General features: G+C 54.8%; 1 protein-coding gene across 1 annotated transcript in view; it reads right to left on the bottom strand.

Moving 5' to 3' along the window:
• Positions 1-980: 980 nt before the first annotated feature.
• SIN3B (SIN3 transcription regulator family member B) overlaps positions 981-22,329 on the bottom strand; it is a 42,969-nt gene continuing 21,620 nt past the window's right edge. Inside the window, exons 8-19 of the mRNA XM_063112043.1 lie at positions 22,169-22,287; positions 17,832-18,039; positions 16,614-16,730; positions 15,329-15,567; positions 14,524-14,707; positions 11,171-11,780; positions 10,290-10,459; positions 7,096-7,269; positions 6,661-6,753; positions 4,244-4,338; positions 3,457-3,661; positions 981-3,308 (exon numbers count right to left, since the gene is read on the bottom strand). Coding sequence (XP_062968113.1) covers positions 3,078-3,308; positions 3,457-3,661; positions 4,244-4,338; positions 6,661-6,753; positions 7,096-7,269; positions 10,290-10,459; positions 11,171-11,780; positions 14,524-14,707; positions 15,329-15,567; positions 16,614-16,730; positions 17,832-18,039; positions 22,169-22,287 — 2,445 coding nt within the window. The 3' untranslated portion in view covers positions 981-3,077. The remainder of the gene's footprint in view (positions 3,309-3,456; positions 3,662-4,243; positions 4,339-6,660; positions 6,754-7,095; positions 7,270-10,289; positions 10,460-11,170; positions 11,781-14,523; positions 14,708-15,328; positions 15,568-16,613; positions 16,731-17,831; positions 18,040-22,168; positions 22,288-22,329) is intronic.

The following is a 22,329-nucleotide window of genomic DNA, read 5'->3' as shown; positions in this document are numbered from 1 at the left end:
TTGCTGTGTAATGCACAAGCACAAACGCAGGGGCATACAGAACACACCTTCAGGGCCTCACACTTCCGTGGGTCAGGGGTCCAGGCCTGGCAGGCTGGTTCCTCTGCCCAGGGTCTCATGAGGCTGCAATCAAGGCATCACTGGCTGTGTCCTCAGCTGCAGCTCGGTGTCCTCTTCTGAGCGCACATGGCTGTTGGCAGAATTTGGGTCCTGGTGGTGGTAGCTCTGAGGTCCCACCTGCCGTTCCCTGCCACATGGCCCCCTCCCCAGCATGATGACTTTAGGGGCCAGCAGGTGACCCCTCCTCCAATCTCATGTTGTGTCACTTCATCGAGGTTACAGACCCTGCCCAGTTGTGGGCAGGGGACTCCTCGGGGTGTGTTGACTGGGGTTTGGAATCCTAGAGGCCACCGCAGAGAACTGCTCTTTGTCTGCCCTCCTGGCATCGGCACCTTTCCTGGGAGCCGCAGTGGTCACTGATGCCACCCTATGGCCTCTCCTCCAAGCATGCCTGACCAAGGAAGGCCAGAGAGGGCCCTGGACACCCCCAACTCGAGGGTTGGGCTCGAGGCAGAAGGAAATTGGGGACAGCATCCAGCCTCGTCCACATAACTCCCGGGGGCCCTAACCCTCTGGTGGTCAGGGTGTGGTGGATGCTGCTAGGGCAGCTCAGGTGTGCGGGGAGCACACGGGTCCCTGGGAGGCAGCAGCAGCCACTCATGGAGGTTGGGGTCAACTCCTGGGAGAGGGCGGGCAAGCCCACACTGAGAGGAGGCAAAGAGAAGGGACGCGGCTGAGGGGCCAGCCAGCTCCACCCTGCAAGCCTCAAGGGGCACCAGCCAGGAGGCGAACAGAGCTGTGGGCTCCTGCTACCTGGAGGCAGGTACGGGGTGGGGGAGGGGAGTGTGATCTGGCCCAAAGATGCAGACATAGGGATGACAAAGACCAGGAGGGGAGTGAGAGGAGGGCAGGGCCCGGCTGGGGTGGGGGTGGGGGTGCGGTGAGCACAGTGGGTGGTTTTGTGCATTTGGCAGGTGCAACCCTCAGTATGTAGGGTTCCAGGGGCAGTGGGACACACAGGCTGGGCACAGGAAACTCAGAACAAGACACTGTGTCTTTTAATGCACAACACATCTCATTTCTACTGAATGTGAATACTGAGTTGGGAAAGAATATTCTAGAAAACACTCCCCTGTTGCGGCTGGGCAGGGCCAGGCTCTGCCATCCCAGGGGCTGCCCTGCAGGGAGGGCTTGTCGGTGCTTTGGGACTTCCAGGTGCCAGGTGGGCACATGCGGACACTCGCTCACTCTGGGTCCAGGCGAGGAGTCACTGATTCTCACAGGAGATACTGGCAGAACCTCATGGCTTTACATCAGCATTTAACTTTAATGTGCAAATAAATAGAAAAGGAAAACTACATTCAGAACAGCTGCAGAGAAAGGGCAAGCCCCAGAACAGGAATCCCTCAAAAATGGAAGAGATGCTCCCTAGAAGCATGCAGGGTTGGGGTTGGTGGGGAGACAGGCGCCTTGGGGAGGGACTCAGAGGGGTCTCTGGCCACACCCCAGGCCTGCAGGGCTCCACTGGAGAGAGGTGAGGCACAGACAGGGCTGTGGGCTCGGCGAGGGTTGCTGGCTGCCTGGAAGGTCTGGTTCAGGAATCCTGATGATAAATTAATTCCTTTCTTAGAAAACAAGGATGAGTACAAAGTGTCTGCATTATATGTGAGATAACATGGGGAGGAAACCCTGGGCAGGAGCGATGGCCTCAGAATCCCCCAGGGCTGGAATCAAAAGTGTGGGAGCCTCCAGTTCCATGGGAAACTTCCAGAAACTTTTCCACTTCTCAGAACCTTGAGTTTGGCACAGCTCTGCTGCAGGAGGGTGAGGGCTGTGGCTGAGGATAGGATCCAGCACAAGAGCTGTTTGGGTCCCACCTGTTTGTGGGGCCGGCTCTAGGTGAGAGGCTGCCAGAGGATCTTGCGGGGGAAGAGGTTTAAAGGGCTGGTCTCCAGCCCCAATTGCGTGGGATTCTTGGCACAAAAAGCCATGGATGCCTCTGAGGAACAGTCAACTCAGCCCCTCACAAAGGGAAAAAAACGATCCATGGAGCAGTTGGGCTGGCCCCACGTGGGTCTCAGGGTAGGTAGGTGCTATGCAGCTTGGGTGGGGGCTTTAGGAACAGCAGTGTCAGGGTGGACTCGCCAAGTTCCATGAGGAGATCTCAGCCCCAAGAAGCTGCGGGACTGGCTGCTGCAGAAAGTACAACCACTAAGAGAGCGCAAAGGAATAAATATGTGCGTGTGCTACATATGTATTTGTAGAACATCCGCCTTGGGCACACGACCACACCCACGGGCCCTCCCAGGGTGGGCCACGTGAGTTCAACGGGAATGTGGGCCAATTCTCCTGGACCCAGAGTCCGGCTGCCACATCGACATGGGGTTTGGCATCTCTTTTATGCACAGTGGGGTCTTCCAAGTCACCATCCGCCTGCTCCAGGTCTGGATGTCAAGGTGGGATCCCAAGGGTGTGCCTGAAGGGCTCTCCTCACTTTTGAAGTGACTGAGATGCCCAAACCTTCAGACAACGTTTCTGGCAGCTCTCAGAATGCTCAGAAAGGACTTGCTTTTCAAGCAGGTCCACCCAGGACCCCTCCTTCCCCATCAGGGTCTCTTGGTTGCCAACCCCCTCCCAAGTGCACACGTTATGTGTCATCACCTGTGACTTTTCCAAGACACTGTAGGAACATGAGGACCTGCGGTGCCACCCACCTGGGAACTTGGCAGAGTGGTGCACACGGCCGGGCAGGTGTGTAGTCGTGCTCACTTGTTCCCTGGCCAGCGCACCCATCCCCCCTCTTGAGGTGGGGGCTGAGCCCCCCCAGGGGTCAAGTGCCCCAGGGGTTTCGGGTTTGGCACAGGACAGGCCCCATGAAGCTGAGGGGCCAAGTGGCAGGCGGTGTCCTGCTCTGGAGTGCATTGTCCCACAGCAGCAGGGCAGGTGGCAGAGGCTCCCCCAGGTCATTCATGAAAGCATCCTGCAGAGGCTGAGGGCACGTGGGAGCTCCATGCCCATCAGGGCGAAGCCGGGCGGCGACTGTACTGCACACGGTAGCGGGTGACAGGCAAGCCGTGCACGTGTGCTGTCTCGCAGAGCGTCTTGCAGGGCACCATGTCCTCGTCCTCCTCACCCATCAGCCAGTCCTGCACCAGGCTGGCTGCCTCCACCGTCACGTTGTCCTCCAGCCAGCGGCCATGCCACTCCTCAAAGTGCTGGTGGTGGCGCAGCAGCACCAGGGACTGCACCTGTGGGGGGGGGGGGGTTGGGAGGTTGAGGCATCAGGGGAGTTCAGGCACCCCCTGGACGGTGAGGGCTGAACCCAGGGTCTCCAGGACTCCAGCTGAGGGGAGTCAAGGCAGCCCAGGCCCCCCAGGATGCGGCAGGGGCTGGCACCTGCTTGGCCCGGCAGAGGGCCCCACGGCGGTACACGCAGTCCTCGGAGTTGACGACGAACACCATCTTGTGGGTGCCGAGCTTGAAGCGGCAGTCCACGTCACAGGCACTCTCCACACCAACGAGCCGCTTCCAGGAGCTCCTGGCCTCACCGCGCAGGGCCCGCGCCTGTGCACACTGCCGGCGGCGGAGCCTCTTGAGGTTCCTGGGGGCGAGAGGAGGCGGTGGGCACTGGCTCTCAGCCTCCAGTGCCTAAGGCCCAACAGGAAGCAGAGTCTGAAGACTAGGAAACCCTGTGGCCCGTGAACATCGCAAGATGGGCAACCTCCCAGGGCAGGGAGACGCCAACTGCAGCAACAAGAACTGCCACCCAACTCTGAAAACCCGGCACCGCCAGCCCAACCCAGCCCCAGGTGCTTGGGGCTTTGGCCCGCCCACCTCTGGATCCTGCCAATTCCAGCAGCATCTCCCTCTAGGCCATGGAAGCCCAGGGCCAGGTGCTCACACTGCCACCCACTCCCCCTGGGGTCTTGGCTGGCGGTTTTGGGGGAGCCCCACTATGGGGAGGGGCCTCTGTTGTGGGGCCCCCCCCCCACGCCGCCCCATCCTGGGATGACTGCTCACTCCAGAGCCTCAAGAGGGCAGGGCCACTCCTCAGTACGCATCAGGTGCGCAGTAACTGCTCCCAGATGGAGAACACACAGTTGTCCAGCCTCAAAGATGGTCAACTTGGCAGTGGGGGGGCACTACATAAAGAGCCCTGCCTGAGCTGAAGGGGTCCTCTCACCTCTGCAGGAACACAGGTTTCAGGAGGAAGCCCTCAGTGGGCGAGCTGGATGCGCCCTCCGTCCCCACGTACTGCTCCACGTACCGAGCCAGGTGCTGCAGGCAGAAGAGACACAGCTGGTGACTTCCCAACAACTAGAGCTCAGGGGCTCCTGGGAGATTCGTGCCCCCACCCCCAAAGCATGAGCAGGGAAGCAGCTGCTGAGGATCCTGATCTGTGATGGAATCCACCAGATCCAGCTATGGCGGGACATGCACAGCCAGGCCACAGTCCAGACACTCACGGAATTAGCACTTCATGCTTAGGTGGATACACCCAGGCTGGGTAATGACTACTCTGTCACGTGATAACTTCACACAGGGGGTCCCAGGGGATGGGGCCTCCTCACATAGAGGGTGGGTTCCAGGCTTGGGGGGGGCGTTGGCATGGCCTGCAGTGTCCCTTTCATCTGCTCACCACCCTGTTGAAGCCAAAGCCTCTTCCAGACTCAAGCTAAATAAGACCACATTTCCTGGAAACTTCTAGAAAGGGTAGGGAACGCAGGCCCCCACACTCATTTGTTTTGAAAGTGTTTCCTGTGTGGAGAGTCCTGTGGCCCAAGAGTCCGGGGCGGGGAGGGAGATGGGGAGGCTGTGAGGGGGTGGGTGGCAGGGGGAGTCCTGGCTGTTGTAGGGGGCTTGGGGCTCACTAGGCTTGCACCCAGTGGCTGGCACCCCAGACATATGGCCACCTTTTGGCTTTCCCAAATAGAAAGCTCCTGCGCAGACACGCTGTTCTAGCTCCTGCTTCACAGATCCCAGCCACTTCGGTTAAAGACAAAAAGGCAGCAGCAGAACTCGTATTTCCGATGTATATTTTACTTATTTGTCTACAGAGTGGCTCCAAGGAGAGCTGAGCACATAGAGAGACCAACCACCCTGGTTTGTCCTGGACTGATGGTGTTCTCAGCACATGGGGATTTTTGGTGCTGAGACCTGAATGTCTCGGGGAAGTTGGACTGAGCTGATCCTATGGGATCAATGCTGTCCCCCAGATAGACATGTCCAAGTCCTAACCTCTGGTACATGTAAAAGTGACCTTATTTGGAAATAGAGTCTTTGCAGATGTGATTAGTTAAGATGAGGTCATCATGCAGTAGGGTGGGCCCTAAATCCAATGACTGGTGTCCTTGTGAGAGAAAGGAAAACACACATGCACAGCAAGACGGCCACACAGAGACAGGCAGGCATTGGAGTGATGCGGCCACAAGCAGAGGAACTCCTGGAGCCCAGAAGCTGTAGGCCAGGAAGGATCCTCCCCTAGAGGCGTTAGAGGGTGTAGTGGACTGGATTATGTCCCCCCAAAACTCACTGAAACTTGAACTGTGCCCCCCAAGTTTTATGTATTAGAAACTTAGCCCCCACTGCAACTGTTAAGAGGGTGGGAAATCCTATTACGGTGATTGAAAGGTGGAGTCTTGAAGAGGTGATTGATCATAGGACTGTGCAGCAGTGAATGGATTAATAATGGTGGTCAGGGGCATAGTTCTGAGGGCTTTAAAAGGAGAGAGAAGAGAGTCTGCCTCTCTTGCTCTCTCTGCTTCCACCAACTTGCAATATGAGACCCCTGGTTCACTGTTGCCACCACCAAGACCCTCACCAGCTGTGTTCCCTGGACTTCTCAGCCTAAGAAACTGTAAGCAATAAATGTCATTTTTCTTTATAAATCACCCAGTTCCAGGTATTCTGTTATGGCAACAAAAATGGACTAATACGGAGGAAGTATGGCCCCATCAACATCTTGATTTGGTACTTCTGGCCTCCTATTATTTGAAGCCAACTGGTTTGTGGCCATTTGTTGTGGCACCCCAGGGAATGAATATAGTCACCAAGCTAGTAAACACACACAACTGGACCTGCCACAGGTGATGGGGAGGGAAAGACACACGAGTTGCAGACGAAAGGAAGGAAGGGGGGTCATGAGGGTCGGGCAAGGATCCCCAGGTGTCTTTGTGCCTGCCGTGGGGACACCTACAAGTCTGTGTTTAACTGTCATCTGGGTGTGGAAACGTCTGCCCCAGCAGAATGTGTGACTTGGAGCCTGGGCCATGTGGATAGTCTCCTGGTGATCAGGGATCAGCACCCCAGCCCAGAGTGGAGACACCGGGAGTGCAGGGATCACACACGGAGGGGATGCCCTGGAGAGGGAGCCAGGGCCCAGGGGAAGGTGGCCTGGCTCTCATCCTGCCTCCTGCCCTGGGACACACCCTGCTTGCTCCTGAGGAGTCATCTGGTGTGGGGAGGGAGGTGACTCCCATCCTAGAGAGTGCAACTGCACAGCGTGGTCTGCGCTTGGCTGGCTTGTGCATGGGTCTCTCGCAGTGGGAGCCGCTGCCTGTGGCATGCACACAGCGTGGACTGTAGGGCTGAGTTCCTCACCTGGACCTCCACAGGGTCTTCTGTTTGGGCCTCCTCGGTGTCCAGGAGCTCGATGGTCATGATCACCTGCCCTTTGCGCTGGAGAAACATCACCTGGGGAAGGGGGAAGGAGACAAACAGCCTGAAGCCACTGGAACAGCCTGGGCTGGCAAAGGACAAATTCACAAGGACAGCAGCAACCTGCCTTTGCCATCCTGCAAGGCCCGGATGCTTCCTTGTAGGACTGAGGGACCTCACAAGTTCTGCAGTGGCCTCCTAAGGTCTCGAGGCTCAGTAAATAAAGCACGTGGCATCCTGGGCCACCCAGAGGCAGAGCAAAGTGCAGCCCAGGCCCACTCCAGAGCCAAGCACGAGTGGCCACGCCGTCACTCCCGGCCCATCCCTCCACCACCCCCCTCCCCAGCCCAGTGCGTGGCCAAGATGCCCGCCTCGCACCTTGAAGCAGTTCTCGTCGGCCATGCGCCGCTCGGCCTTCCACTGGTAGCTGGTCTCCCTGGCAGCGCGGACGCAGCGGGAGGACAGGTTGCCGCCAGCGGCCCCACGCTTCTTCTCATTCAGATAGAGCTCCACCACCTTCAGGCAGACGTCATCGCTCACCAGGTGGTGCAGCTGGTGGGGAGGGAGAGCAGGTGGGTGCCACCACCCCGCCTCCTGCCAGAGCCCCTGCCTCACCCAAAGAGGAAGTTGGCAAAGGCCAGAAACATGTCACTATGGCGAAGTCCATGATATGGGGATGAAGACCAGGGTCCTGACGGGCTGCACAGGGTGACCACAGTGCTGTGTGTGGACCAGGCCAAGACCAGACCAGACCAGACCAGAACCCAACCAGACCAAGGCAGACCAGACCAGGCTACAACCAGAACACACCAAGCCAGACCAGACCAAATCCAGACTAAAACCAGATCACACAAGACTACACTGAACCAGGACACACCAGCAAACCCTGCCTGTGTATGAGAAACACACAGAAAAGACATGGAAGAAATGTGCAAATGAGAATAGTAATCATCTAAAAGTGGTGTGACTGCAGGTGGCTGTTTCTCCCTAGATGTTCAGCTGTAAACATACCTGAATCCCTTTTATCCTTACGTTCACAAAGAAGGAAGCAATGGACACAGCAGGGGCCTGGTGAGTTAGGCCCCCACCATGCACGGGCCCTACACAGGTGACCACACACCTTGGGGGCTACTACAAGCGTCTTCCCCAAGTGTCACTTTGTGGAACAAATATGTGACATCTGGACATGCACTGGTCTTGTGATGCCTGACACACAGCAAGTACCCAATAAATACTGGCTGCTACTACTAAAAAACAGAAACGCTAATTTTAAAAAATTGAGGTAAACAGAACAAAACAAAAAAACAAAAAAAACCAGAGTTCAGACAGATCTCGGCAGGGCAGATGACAAATGTCAGCGTGAACAGGACCAGTGGCTGATGGGGTTTGGTGTAGCCACCGCGAGGCAGAGAGAGGCTCCGACTTTGACTCCACCTAAACAGCTCCACTTTGGTTGCTTTTTTTGTTTTTCTTCTTAACAGGTTCTAGAAAATATGTTAGTGGAAAGGGGGATTTTATTTTTAAAACATTAAACAAAGTGCCTGATCTGGCCCAAACTCCTGGTGCTACAAAAGAGGCTGCTGTCCCTGGAGCTGTGTTCATTGGGGATGCCCACCCCAGGAACACAGTGCTCAGCCCCTGGTGTCCCCTATGTTGCTGTTGTGAGCAGAGCCCTAGATGTGCTCTCTCCAGGTTGCTCTGTGCCAATGTCTCCATCACGTGGCCGGAGTGGTCACTACTGCCAATGGAGAGGGGGAAGGATGGAGATGCGTTCCTGGCACACAGAGGGAAAGTGGAGGTAGCCGGAGACAAAGCAGTGAAGGTGTCATGACTCAGCTCTTGGCTTTGATATGACCTTGTGGCCAAAGACACAAAGCCTCCCAGTCACCAACGGGAACAGGCAGACTCGAGAGACACAGGGACATACAGGCTCCACACAAGCAAGGACACCCAAACAGCCACAAAGGGACAAGGCCTCAACCTCATGAGCCACCAAGAAAATGCAGCGTGAGGCCCAATGACACCCCACCAACACCCAGCTGACATGGAGAGGAGACAGAGTGCAGCCTCGCCTGCCATCTGTGGGAGCAAGCCAGAAACCCAGAAGCTTCCATCAATGCTGGACACAGCTGCCTGCGCCCCACCCTGGGGGGCAGCAGCTGAGATGTGCATGGAAGTCCATGAGGGGACTCACAGTGCTGCTCCTAACAGCCCACAGGGACACCATCCCACCTCCATCCTTGGGAAGACAGGCGGACAAATCCACAGACAAAAAGTAGGTTTGTTCCTGGAATCCTCAGCAGGCGTGAAGACGATGGAGCCAGGAGCATCTTGACACAGAGGAGTCACAGAGTGAGTAACGCAGCCAGACACCGTGTTCTGCCATTTACACGTGGCTCAGAACCAGGAAGCTACCGCAGTGTAGAAATCTAGGTGTGGGTGCCTGGGGGGGCAGGGCACTGGGAGGGGATTCGGGGTGCCGGTCATGATGTTCCTTTTGTGGAAACCCACTGAGCCGCCTGCTTTGGATGTGGGCACCCTTCTATACGTGTACTCTACTTCAATAAGAGATCTTTAAACCTGGGAGGAAATGCCTTTCCTGAAATGTTTCTCATAACCACCTCTGGGTAGGAGAGTAATGACACTTTTTTTCCCCAGCTTCTTTTCAGCTTTACAAGGAACAGCCTTAATTGATAATCAGGAAACAAAAGTCATGGTGAACTACAATTCCAGTAGCAACCAAGCTGGACCCACGTCCTGGGACCACAACCCACTCATCTGGGGCTTTTGCTGTTGATACTTATGTGACCAATTTCCTCTTGCTGCCATCTGGCTGTGGCCAGATTCTGGCTCCTCCTATCACCAAGGCTTATGAACAACACTGACCATCCTTACCCCAAGGAGAAGTGGGCTAAGGTTCTTTACATGCTGTCAATTTACCCTCAAGGAAGGTTTGTCAACAGGGACTCAAAGTCATACGTAACGGTCACAGCAGCACTTCAACCACCTCTGCAAGTCAGCAACACTAAACGTCACCAGCAGATGCATGGGTGAACAAGAACGTGGCTATCCACATAGTGGAATAGTAATTGGCCACGAAAAGGAGTGAAGAAGTCCTGATCCATGCTGAACGGGGGGTCATATGAACCTAGACAATATGCTGCTGAGTGAAAGGAGCCAGACACCAAGGGCCACATCAGGTGTGACTCCATTAACACAACATGTCCAGAACAGGCAAAGCCATAGGGACAGAGAGCAGATCAGTGGTTGCCAAGGCTGGAGGAGGGGGATGGGGAGTGACTGCTGACAGGCTTTCCGCTGGGGTGATAAGAATGTTCTGGAACTAGACAGAAGGGGTAGTTGCACAACATCATGAATGTGCTAAACGGGACAGAATTGTTCACTTCGAAATGGTGGATTCTATGTTATGGGACTTTCACCTCAATTAAAAAACAACAGGGAAGGTTTGCTGTGCCCATCATGGGACCCCACTCCCAGACAGGAGTAAAGAAAGGGCTGGTTTCCAAAGGCCTGCGGGACAGACGAGCCCAGCCGAGGCCTGCCCTGCTCACCTGCCGCGCGATGTTCTGCACCAGCTTGTCCATGGTGAAGCCTATGTAGGCGTGGATAGTGAACATCTCGCGCAGTGTGTCTTCGTACTGCGTGGGGTCAATGCTCCCTTCTAGTAGGCTCCGCACCATGTCCAGGAAGGCCGGGTAATACTCCTCCAGCTCCACCTCACCTGGGAGGACGGAGAGAATCCACACAAGCCCAGCCACAACACGGCAGAGCCCCAAGAAAAACCCCCCTGCATGGCCTTCACTGAGGACCCGACATGCACACGGCCAGCACTGGATGAATCTGAATGGCCAGGGAACACAAGCAGCCAGCGTTCGCTGCCACCCTCCATTGAGGCCACCTAATCTGCACACGTGGCTTGGCCAAATGACCAGGGACGGCAATAAGAGTGACACAGAGCTCGACCATGGTGGCTTTACATGCCCAGGGAAGGCTGCTGAGAAACAGCTGTGCTGGCGGCATCGGGTGATGCCGGCTCCCTGGTCCTGACAGGGTGTTACACCTACAGCAGGAGCCACCACTGCTGATAAGGGCACAGGGGAACCTCTGTACTCTGTGGGCAACTTCCCATCTGCAATTCCCATCTGAAATAACATAATTACAGATTGAGCATCCCTAATCCAAAAATCCAAAATCCGAAAAGCTCCAAACTCTGAAACTTTTTAAGCACCAACATGACACTCAATGGTAACGCTCACTGGGGCACTTCAGATTTTCGGATTAGGGATGCTCAGCCAGTAAGTACAATACAAATATTCCCAAATCCAGAAAAAATCCCAAATCTGGATAACGAAAAGTCAGAAAGAAATGCAACAGGACATTTCTGGTCACAAGCTCTGACCCCAAGCCCTGGGCGCTGCAGTGGGAGCCTTACTCGGCTGCTTGAGTCGCAGCTCCATGGCGGGGTCGCTGCCCTTCTCCCTGCGGCCCTCGCAGAGCAGCCTCTCCCTCTCCTTCTCGGTCCGGTACTCCAGGAGCTGCTTCTGCGCCTGGCGGTAGATCTTCAGGAGCCTCGAGCACAGGGTCTGGTGCAGACGCAGGAAGAAGTACCAGTTGTTGTTGGCAAAGAAGAGGCTGTAGACATCGTCCAGGGGCTTGTGTGCCGGCGGGGGCGGTGGCTGCTCGGTGGCCGGCGCATCCCCGAAGGCCCCCTTCTCTTCCGAGGGGCTGCTCTGTGGCCCCGGCACTGGCTTCTTGCGCTCGCCAGGGTCCACACTCTGCCCCTGGGGGCTGTCCCGGTCCTCATCGGCTGACTCCTCAGACGCCCCCAGGTCCAGGTGCTGGGAGAAGAAGAGGCTGGGCACGAACTGGTGCAGGAGCTGGTGGATGGTGCCCTGGTCCTCCTTCTGGATGGCTGGCTGCCGCTTCACGTAGTAGCTGACCAGGGCCGCCGCATCCTCCAGGATCTGCCGGTCCTCATACACGAAGATCAGGTGTGGCTCACTGGAGGGCGCGCTCCGGCCCTCCGAGTGCTGTTCCTGGTGCTGTGGGGAGGACGGGGCGGCTTTAGGTGGAAACAACCCAGCGCCAAGAGGATCCTCACCCGTCCCCAAACTGCCAGGCCACCAGTGCAGACGTGCACTGCCCAGCGAGGGGCAACCACTGTTGGTGATACAGCAGGGTCTGGGGGACATGGATCATTTGCCTCAACCTCTTGTATGGCCTCCTTATTCCCAGTCCCCTACCCAAAAGCTAGGCAGACACAAGTCACAGGACCCCAGATGGTAGAGCTGGGAGAATCCAAGATGGTGGGCCAAGGGCTGGCAAGGGTTCCTAACAGTGTCACTCTTAGGTCTGGGGTTCAGCCCAGTTCTGGGACCAGAATGGGGCCCGTGGCTCTCCACAGGGAAGCCTCCCATGAAGCCAACCTCCCACCACCAATGGCAGCGCCTAGAGGCCAGGGGAAACGGGGGGAACAGCACCCCCAGGCCCCTGATGTCAGCTGACCCGGGGCTGCCCAGACCAAGCTCTTCTGGGGTCAGGGGGACACACAGCATCTTTCATTCACAGGTGCTCAGCTGCACCCCAGAAGGCCTGCAACTGTTAACACCTAAAGCCCTCCCCTCCCTTGGCCCTCCGTACAAGTCCATCACCACAAGCTCCCCACAGCCCCCACCTCTGTCCACTCCCCACCCAACTCCAGCCCTCCAGGGTCCCTGCCAGCATGTCACCAGCCCAGGCCTCCCACCCGTTCCCATTCACCAACCCACTCCAACCACTCTCCTCCCAGGGTCCAGGGCAATGTGGCCAACAGGAACTTGGTCACCCTGCCTAAGCCCCTCCAGGTTGTCCCAGGCACTCAGAAGACCCTGGCCCCACCCTGCAGCCCCTCAGGCACCCCATGCTCCTCCCTGCAATGCTTTGGGGTGCCGAGCGGCCTCACACTGTATGTGGGGCCTTTGGACATGCCCATCTGCGCTTTCTCCCCCAGAAAACCTTGTCCCCAGGCTCACCCCTCTCCTGGGTCTTTTTTTTATCTCCAGATAATGACCCTTGTTCCCCCAAACCCAATGACAATCACTACTTCCTCCAGCCCCACCCCCAACGGTCTGTCCCAGACTCAGTGCCTCTCTGGGTGGCACCAGGCTCTTGGGGAAGGTGCATGTGGACGCTGTCCTTGCAGGTGGGGAGCTCCCGAGAGTAATGCCAGGTCTTCCTCAGCTCTCAGCCACCAGCCTAGGTGGCGCACCGAGGGGCACCTCCAACATCTGCTGAATGAAAGGGGCTGCCATGCTGGCTCCCAGCCAGGGCCTCAGCTTTCTGGGGCACGTTAAGTCATGTTTCTTCTCATCAAACGTTGCACTCCTTTGTTAGATGTGATTTTCTCCAGAAGCCCGAGATTTCCTTTCTCCTCGTCTGCAGGGCAGCTTTCCTACTGCTGCCTAGGTCCCTGTCTCATTTATGCCACGAACACCCTCCAGAGTCTTTTAGAGTCCTTTTTGGAATGAGGTCCAACGTCTGTGATCCACACCGTGCTTTGCTGACTGCATTGTGGAAGGAGGGACCCGCCAGGCTGTGTGGGCCAACTGAGCGCCTGGGCCCCCCACAGCCAGGAAAGGAGCTGGGGAACTCAGCAGCAACAAGGGTGGGTCTTGAGGACCACATCATCCTCCTCTACTTTGCAGATACCACCAATCTCACAGGGGGTCTTGGGCACCCAAGGGCTGGAGTGAGGAAGGCAGACTAGCCGTGGGATAGGCCCCTGCAGGGCGAGGGCAGCCCAAGGGGAAGGAGGCTGAAGGAGGGAGGAGCCTCTGGGGCTGGCACCCTGGGCAGTCTCCAAAGTCATCCAAGCTCTGGGTGGAGACGGCCTGCCCGGCTGTGTGTCACCCACAAGCTGGGAGACCTCAGGCCAGCAGCCTGGTTCCTCTGCCCTTGACTTCTGACCGTGAGAAGAGGTACAACTGCTCACTGCGCAAAGTTAGGTGAGGAATACAGGAGAGGAGCAGGTGGGCACTCAGCTGACGATGCAGCTCCCTTGGTGATCTGCCCACCATCCAGGGAGCAGTGTCCCCTCCCTGGCACCTCCTTGGAGCTCTGGCCGCCCTCCCTGACAACTGGCTGCTTCCATGTCCAACGGCCGTCACCTTCCTGCCAAGCTTCCCACCTCAGGCTCCTGCACGTGGGGAACTCCCACACACGTTTCTGGAAAGGCCCAGCTCGCCTCCATTCTGTAGTTCAGAACATGAACCTGAGCAGACCAAGCCTGCCGAGAGTACCCGGCGGGAGGCAGAGCCCCAGGGTCAGACAGATCCGACGACCCCGAACCCTGGTCTCCTGAGAACTGCCTTGGCCAGGGGCAACCTCTTGTGCCTCAGTTTCTCCAATGGTAAAATCAGGAGAATAATGGAACTGCATAGGAAGGTTTGTGAGCAAGGTCAGATGAGCTATTCCTTGTGAGGGCACTGACAGTACCTGGCACGGTCATAGTCAGTGATAAGAGACGAAACCTGCTGTAACTGGTCACCTAAGCCAGAGTCCAGCCACTCCCATGGGGAGGGAGGGAGGAACCTTTCCTGACAACAGCAGAGTCACAGATCCTCTTGCTGTGCCAGACCAGGCTGGGTGCCAAAGGAACATTAACCCTCACCCATACACAGCCCTGCAAGGGCAATGCCAGCAACCCCACCTAACCACCAGTGAAACAGACACATGGAGACCCAGCAACCTGCCTGTAGGCACCAGGACCTACCTGGTCAGCCCTAACCTTAGGCGCGGACACCTCACCTCATCATAGACGCTCTCGATCTCATTGAGCAGACTCTTGGAGCGCAGGGCCTTGGTGTCGTTCTGCTTGAAGTTCACAGCTTGGTGGTCGAGGGACTTGAGGTATGCCTTCTCATACTGCTCCCGCCAGATCTTGTTGAAGCCCTGCTGGGCCTCCCGCCACTCCTCCTCCTTGGCTTTCAGCCTGTAGGGGTGGGAGGGGCTCAGTGCCAGGGACAACCCAGCCCTGTACAGGGCAAGCCTGTCTGCTTCCCGGACTGGACCACGGATGGCCAAAACTCAGGCCGGCCAGCTCCCTGTGTGGTCTATGCAGCAGGCTCTGTGCTGAGTCAAAGAGGGAAGGTGAAAAGACCCCCCCCAGGTCCCAAGCACTCCCCAGGCTCCCTCACTGGAATGTGAGCCCTGCAAGAGAAGGGACCGTGCCTGCCTCCCTCAACTCGGGAACCTGGGGCCGAGCACACCAGCTGTGCGACGGGAGCTGCTTAACAAATACCTATTTGCTAGTACAGGAAGTCCCTGAGATGTGCTATTAAGTGAAAAGCAAGCTACAATACAGACCGGTCCCATTTGTGTCTCAGAGTAGCTATTTACATGTCCGGATATGATTGTGTGCATGGCAGAGAGTCCTAGAAGGACACAGACAAACGTTCACAGTGCTCTCCTCTCAGGAGTGCAGCAGGGAGATGAGGGAAGACAGAAAACATGCCAGGGACCCCCCTCCCAACAAGACCTGTGGGCAAACAGCATTAATGAGCTCCCTGGGGGCTCCCTACGGCAGGGTGGAATGGCCGCAGCCAGAGGACACCTTTTCAGGACGACTGGGACAGCAGTGACGGGGTTTTTCTTGAGGCTCTCGATGATCTCTGGGGCCTTGTCGCCGTAGATGCGGTGGATGGCGCGCCGCTGGATCACTTCTGACGTGCCCCCCAGGGAGTCGTCCAGCCGGAACTTCTCCTGGTCTTCGGGTGCCATGCGTGAGAGTTTCTTCTGCACGCTTTCCAGCACCCGGATGGTAGCCAGGTTGGTCTCCAGGACGACGTCTAACTATGGAAAGGAAGGTGGAAAGGGGTCAGTCGTCAGGGGGTGCAGGGGCCCCAGGTGAGCATGGCTGGTAACAGGGACAGAAGTCCAGGTCCTGAGATGTGCCACAGTTGAGACCCTTGGGCTGCCCACCATGGCATGAGCATCCTTCAGCCAGAACAGTGGTGCCATTTGGAGAGAGAAATGTTCCCCAGACTGACCCTCGTGCATGGCATCAAAAACACCATTATGCTCGGCGACACAGTCCCCCGTGACACTCTAGGGCACCATGCCGGAGGGGGAAAACCATCCCAGAAGGTTACATACTGTGCAATCCCACTGATGTGACCTTGAAATGACAAAGTGACAGAGGAGGATGGGCCAGGCATTGCCAGGGGTTAAGGGCAGGGTGAAGACGGGAGAGAGGTGGGTACAGCTGTAAATTGGGGCAGTGAGGGACCTTGACTGTGTCAGTGGGTATGCAAAGCTGCAAAGGTGAGAGAACTGGACAGAATGACACACACACGCAAGCACACACGCACATACATGCACACACGCAAGTACGAGCACACCTGGGGAGAGCTGAGTAAGACTGGTGGGTTGTTTCACTGTCAGTACCCTCTGGAGGAGGCGGGGGAAGGGGACCCAGGACCTCTTCATGTTATATCTTATGCTGCATGTGACTCTACCATAATCACAATAAAAATTTCAATGGAAAAAATTAATTTTAATGATCCAAACCCTTGACCTTGGTGTTACCAGTACCACATTCTCCCAAGTGAGCTAACCATCCAGCCCTAAAAAAATTTTAAATGGAAGAAAAAAAAGGTGCCATCCTGCAGCCAGCCCAGGACTGGTGGAAACAGGACCCTTTCGGGAACCCCCTCCTGGAAAGTGCTAGAATCCCCATTCCTGCAAATAGACGGGAGGTGAAGGAGGATCAGGGTACATCGCCATGGAGAAGGTGGACAGACTCACATCCAGGGGAGGTCACAGCCTGCCTGTGCCTCCCCACCACCCCAGCCACGACCATGCAGCTGGGGAAGGCCTGGCAGTGCTGGCACGCGCACCTCAAAGCGCTCATCCTCACAGCGGTGCAGCTGCTCCTCATAGGGCGTCTTTTTGGAGCTGACGAATGTGGAGTCTTCTGACCAGGAGGGGAAGGAAACCCAGGTGTCATTCAGCACCTGCACCGAGAGGAAACGCCGTGAGGCGTAGCAGAGGCCAGTAGCGTAGAAGACACAAAGATAAGTAATACCATTCTGACCATGTTACAGGCAACTACCTTATCAGACAAATAGTAAAATTAACATTAGTGGGAAAGGACTTTGGTCAAGTGAACACATTATACTACACTCCATCTCGGTGTTCCAGGGGATTGGTTCTAGGAACACCCCCTCGCCCATGGATACCAAAATCCTTGGATGTTCCAGTCCCCGATGTAAAACGGCATAGTATTTGCATATAATCTACACATATCCTCCTGTATATTTTAAATCATCTCTAGATTACTCATAGTACCTAACACAATGTAAATAATACATAAATAATTGTTAGACTGTATTTTTTCCATTTGAAGTTTTAAAATTGTTTTACTTATTTATTTTTACTATTTTTGATCCATGGTTAGTTGAATCTGTGGATGAGGAAAACCCACAGACATGGAGGGCTGACTATATTCCAGGGGTCTGCAGGCTTTTTCTATAAAGGGCCGGATGACAAATATCTCAGGTTTTGCAGGCCATCTGGGATGAATACTCAGCTCTGCCTTTGTGGGGAGAAAGCAGCCACAGGCAGCATGAAAACAAACGGATGTGGCTGTATGCTGATAAAACTTTACCCACAAACACAGGCAGCAGGCCAGGGTCCCTGGACCATAGCTGCTGACCCCTAAAATCTAGCAGGTTCTCTTGAATTCTGGACATGAGCAACTGTCTGTCCATGAACCCCGAGTACATGTCCTATGGGCAACCTAAACAGAAACACAATGAAGTCAGCAAAACTGGGACGGAACAGGATCACAGAGCAATAAACTTCAGTCTAACAATGGAGGAGTAAGCTGGTCTCCACACTGTCAACGTGTGCTGTCTGCCAGACCTCCCAGGAGGGTCTCAAGCTGACATCCCTGCTCAGGCTGTGTGCGTTTGGCCACATCCTGGCACCAGCTGTTATCTAACATTCTGGGGCTGAGCACTTGGTCTTCCAGCTGTAACATGGGGCACCAGGTGTGTGTGTGGGGGGGGGTGCGTGTGCCACATGTGCCAGCACGTGAGCCCAGAGAGCGCTACCTCCTTGCAGATGGCCGTCCTCCCACTGCACTTGGGCTGCTGGTAGGTCTTGGGGAGTGCCCGGTAGCTGGAGCCGATGCGCTTGCAAGATGCGTAGTCGATTTCCCGGCTTATTCCATCCCCGGATCTGTCGCTCATGGGCGGTGCGAACGATAGCTCTTTCACCCCCAGAAAGGATTTGAACTGTGCAAAGAGTTCTGGAAATTTTCTTCAAAGATAAAGAGAAATGGTAAGCCAGCATCCCTGGGGCCTTCTGAGAAGGATCAAGAGATTTCAGGATGGCTTTATGTGGACGCCCGCGGTTACGGATGACCAGAGTTCAATGTCAGGGAGGGGGCTGAGAGGTGGAACTGAGAATTGGATTTGGATAAAGTCATCATGAGTGAATCTGTCTCCCACCCATCACCAATCAGGCCCCTTGCTGCAGCTACTGACCCCCAGCACTAGCAGGAAGGCTTTGAGACACTGAAAAGATGACCTAAAAGGCAGAAGCTGGGGCTCCAGACGGTGGTGGCTGGAGCTTGGTGAGATCAGTGACGTCCCTTGACTGGAAGGGGCAGAGCATTTGGCCAGGGGTTGGCAAACTATGGCCTATCTGCCCGCCTGTTTTTGTAAATAAAGTTTTATTGGCACACAGTCACATCCATTCATTACACGCTGCCTGTGGCTGCTTTTGCACAAGAGCAGAAGTGAGTAATTTCCACACAAACCGTCTGATTCTTTGCAGGTCAAGTCTGCCAAGTGACGATCCAGGGTCTTCCTCCCTCATGAGGAAGACTCCTCCCTGTCAGCCCCTCTGTGGACTCATTCTCATGATGTAACGACCATGCTTATCAACAGGGCTATTTTAATATAACTGACCCCCAATGTCACCTGGATTTCTGTTTAAAGCAGTATCAAATCCTACCAGAAAGAGTGTAGTTACTTGACTGCTGGTGCGGTGATCCTGCCATGACCTAGCCAGGCAGCTCCCTCGGTAACTACGTCCCCCTCGGTGATATGGCCGTCTGCTGAGCCCCACCTGCAAGGACTCCACACCAACTCTGCTCACGAGGAAAACCCACAAGCAAACAGAAACGTAGGAAGGAAGGATATCAACAAAAACAGTACAGAGGATGCCTGAGGTTACTGCTGGGAAAAACGTGAATCATGACTACTCTGAAGGGAACACTTAACCCAACCTGCCCCAAATCCGGCTGTGCACATCACCAAGTGCAGGTGGCAGCTCTCTGGACCGCTGTGCTCAGTTGCCCACCACACTGAAGCTCGCACGTGCAAGGAAAGGCCTTGTGGAGGCGAATGCTCCTGAGCCACCTGGGCATTGTTTCAAGATGAGGGATCTGAGGCCCGCTTCATTCTGGGCTTTTCTCCATACAGACCATCCCCCCAACACCCTCCCCGCCTCCACAAATCTCTCACTCCTGCTGGAATGGCAAAATGGAAACAGGTGATCCTGTCCGAGCACCACCCATCTGCCCAGCACCTCGAGTTTCATATTCCTTCCTTCCTCTCCTTTAATTCCGACAAGCCCAGGAGGGAGTTATGGTAGCTTCACAAAAGAAGAAACTGGCGCGCTCACTCTGCTGGTAGGAAGCAGAGCCCCAATTCCAACCCAGGCCCATATGCTGCACACCAGCTGTGCCTGCGGCCCCCTGAAGACCCCTACCCACTACAGCAGTCTACCTCCTCAACAGCAATGCCCTGACCCCAGCCAGGAATCAGGCTCAGAGAGCACAAATTCTGAGCTCAGCAGAGGCACTTCCAAGTCATACAAAAAGCCAGCAACATTCCCTCCTGCTCTGGGGTGTTCTTTAGAGCGTTTACATGTCTTTAGCAGCCCGGGAAGTAAACCGAGTGAAAGGATCACTGTACTGTGTGCATGCTATCGAGACCACCAGGGAAAAACCTTCTGATGATCTCGGCTCCACCCATATCACAGCCCAAACAGTGTATTGTCAACGCCGCTTACATTCATCCTTAGAGACCCCACTAAGAGAATCATGGTACATACAGGTAGGGGAACACGATGCTGTCACTACAAATGATGACATGGATTCACATTTAAGACTGAGAGACATCCAAGAAATACTGAGTTTTTTTTAAAAAGGACACTGCAGCCCAGCCTGACAGTGTGATCCCATTTACACAAGAGCCAACAGTCACAGGCAGGCCCGGAAGGCAGAGGACAAGCAAAGGGTTGGCTTCAGGGTGAGCAGCCCAGGCTCCACCTAACGGCACACCAAGCTCACTTATAGGTGCTTGTCCCGGGATAAGTAACAGGTATTCAGCCTGAACCTTGGCTTCCTCTTCTTTAAAGTAGGACTAGGAAATGCACAGAGACACATCAAATACGTTTAAGTCCATGCATTCACACAATGCTAAAAAAAAAAGAAAAAGAGAAAGAGAAAAGGACCTACTTGGTCCCCTTGTGAAGAGGACATGAAAGCAACTCAACACTACGATGCCATAACCAAAGGAGAAACTAAGCATCTATCCTGCACCCCCACAGGAGATAAACACTGTTGAGACCCTCTCCTTTGCGACCCCTAAGAAATGAATAAATGAATGAACGAACCTGGAATGCTGACTTCACAGAGAACACGGTAGAGGACATGTGGGACTAGACCATGAGCATGCAGCTGGCAAGACCCACCCGCGACCTGGGGTCGTCAGCACAGGACGGTAAGGACTAAGATTGGAGGGGAGCCTAGAGATGAAGAAACACTACAAGATGCATCAGAAAACAGAACTGAAGAGCAGGGCGAGACTGAGCTGTGCGCTTCACGATGCCCACCTGGGTGGCCACCCTGTAATCAGCGCAGCAGGTGATCACTCCCAAAGTCAGGATGTTCTCGAGGCCAGGGGCGTGGGGACTGGGATGGTAGGAGGAGGGACTCCTGGGGACTGGCGAAGGTCTGTTTGTGAGCTGGGTGGTGGGTACACAGGAGTCTGACGCCTAATAATGCTTCATTAAGCCATTCACCTGTCACGTGATTTCCTGGATCTGAGTATCATTTTACATTAGAAAAATGTTTTGGGGCTGGATGGTTAGCTCACCAGCCAGGTACAGCGTGGTGTTGGTAACACTAAGGTCAAGGATTTGGATCCCAGTACTGGCCAGCCGCCAAAAAAAAGAAAAAAGTTTTTAAAAACTTTCATTTAGTGAAAAAGCAGTCACACAGCACCTGTCCTCAGAGTTGTTTTAAGGGCTGAACAGGATGATCACGTATAGTACATACTCACCATGTGAGAGACGCTTTGGAAAAAAATCTTGTATTTTTCTCTCATGCACTTCCTTTCTTTAGGGAGAGCCAAGTTTATGACTTCTGCCTTGAGAAATGGTATTTTCTCCTTGTTTTTTGGGGGACACTATTTTAAGAGCTGTACATGCAGAGCCTACCTGGAGCTCTCAAAAACCTTGCACCGGTAGGTATGTTAATGATCCCCATTTAACAACAAGGAAACTGAGGTTCAGACTGGCCAAGGTCCTCACATTGCAGATCGCTGCTGGGCCCCAGCTGACTCCCGGGACTCACAGAGCACTCAGAGCATGGAAGGGAGCGTGCGAAGTCACCCGTTAGTCCCCTCTGTCCAGCAGCCCCCTCCCAGCAGCCGCCCTGGCTGGCAGTGCAGAAGCTGCCCGAGACCCGACCCAACCTGCTGACAGGGCTTCTCTCTGTGCAGCAGAAGTACCATTTCTGAATGTTAGAATTTTTTTAAAGCATTTGTCAGGTGAATCCCAGGGAATTATGCTGGGTGTGGAAAAAAAGCCCATCTCAAAAGGCTACGTCCTCTAAGATTCCATTTATGTAACATTTTTGTTATATAGATTTTAGAGATGGAGGACAGCTGGGGGGTTGAAAGGAGCTGGGGTTGAGGCAGGGTGTGCGGTGGGTGTGGGTACCTAAGGTCAAGGCAGGGACCTTGTGGTACTAAAGCCATCCGGTATCTTAACTGTGGTGGACACACTTTCCCATGGTGGGAAAGTATGAAAATACACACACAAATGGGTACAAGTAAACTAGGGAGTCTGAAAGACCAGTGGGACACCTGAGTGACAACATCTTGGCTGTGATACTGACTACAGATGTTACTGTGGGCGTAGAGTACCCAGGATCTCTCTGTATCACTTCTTATGAATGTGTGTCAATCTACAGTGATCTCACTGACAATTTCAAGTACTGGCTGGTTAGCTCAGTTGGTTAGAGCATGGTGCTGATAACACCAAGTTCCAGGGTTTGATCCCTGTACTTACTGAGCAGCCATCAAAAAAAAAAAAAAAAATTTCAATTAATACACAAAAACACCCAGGGAGCCCCGGGAAGTCAGTCACTCACCCTAGAAATGGGCTGACGAGCTGGAGGAGCTCAGAGCCAGACACAAGCTCCTGGTTGAAGAGCGCGATGCAGCGGAGGAAGTTCTCGTACACCTCCTGGCTTTTCAGCACCCTGCGGACCTGTGGAGAGAGCTCGTCAGGGGCCCACTGAGAACACCCACT

Source organism: Cynocephalus volans, chromosome 10 (genome assembly GCF_027409185.1).
Source record: "Cynocephalus volans isolate mCynVol1 chromosome 10, mCynVol1.pri, whole genome shotgun sequence".
NCBI lineage: Eukaryota > Metazoa > Chordata > Mammalia > Dermoptera > Cynocephalidae > Cynocephalus > Cynocephalus volans.
Note: the sequence above shows the minus strand (reverse complement) of the source record. Positions and strands in the feature narration are given on the sequence as shown.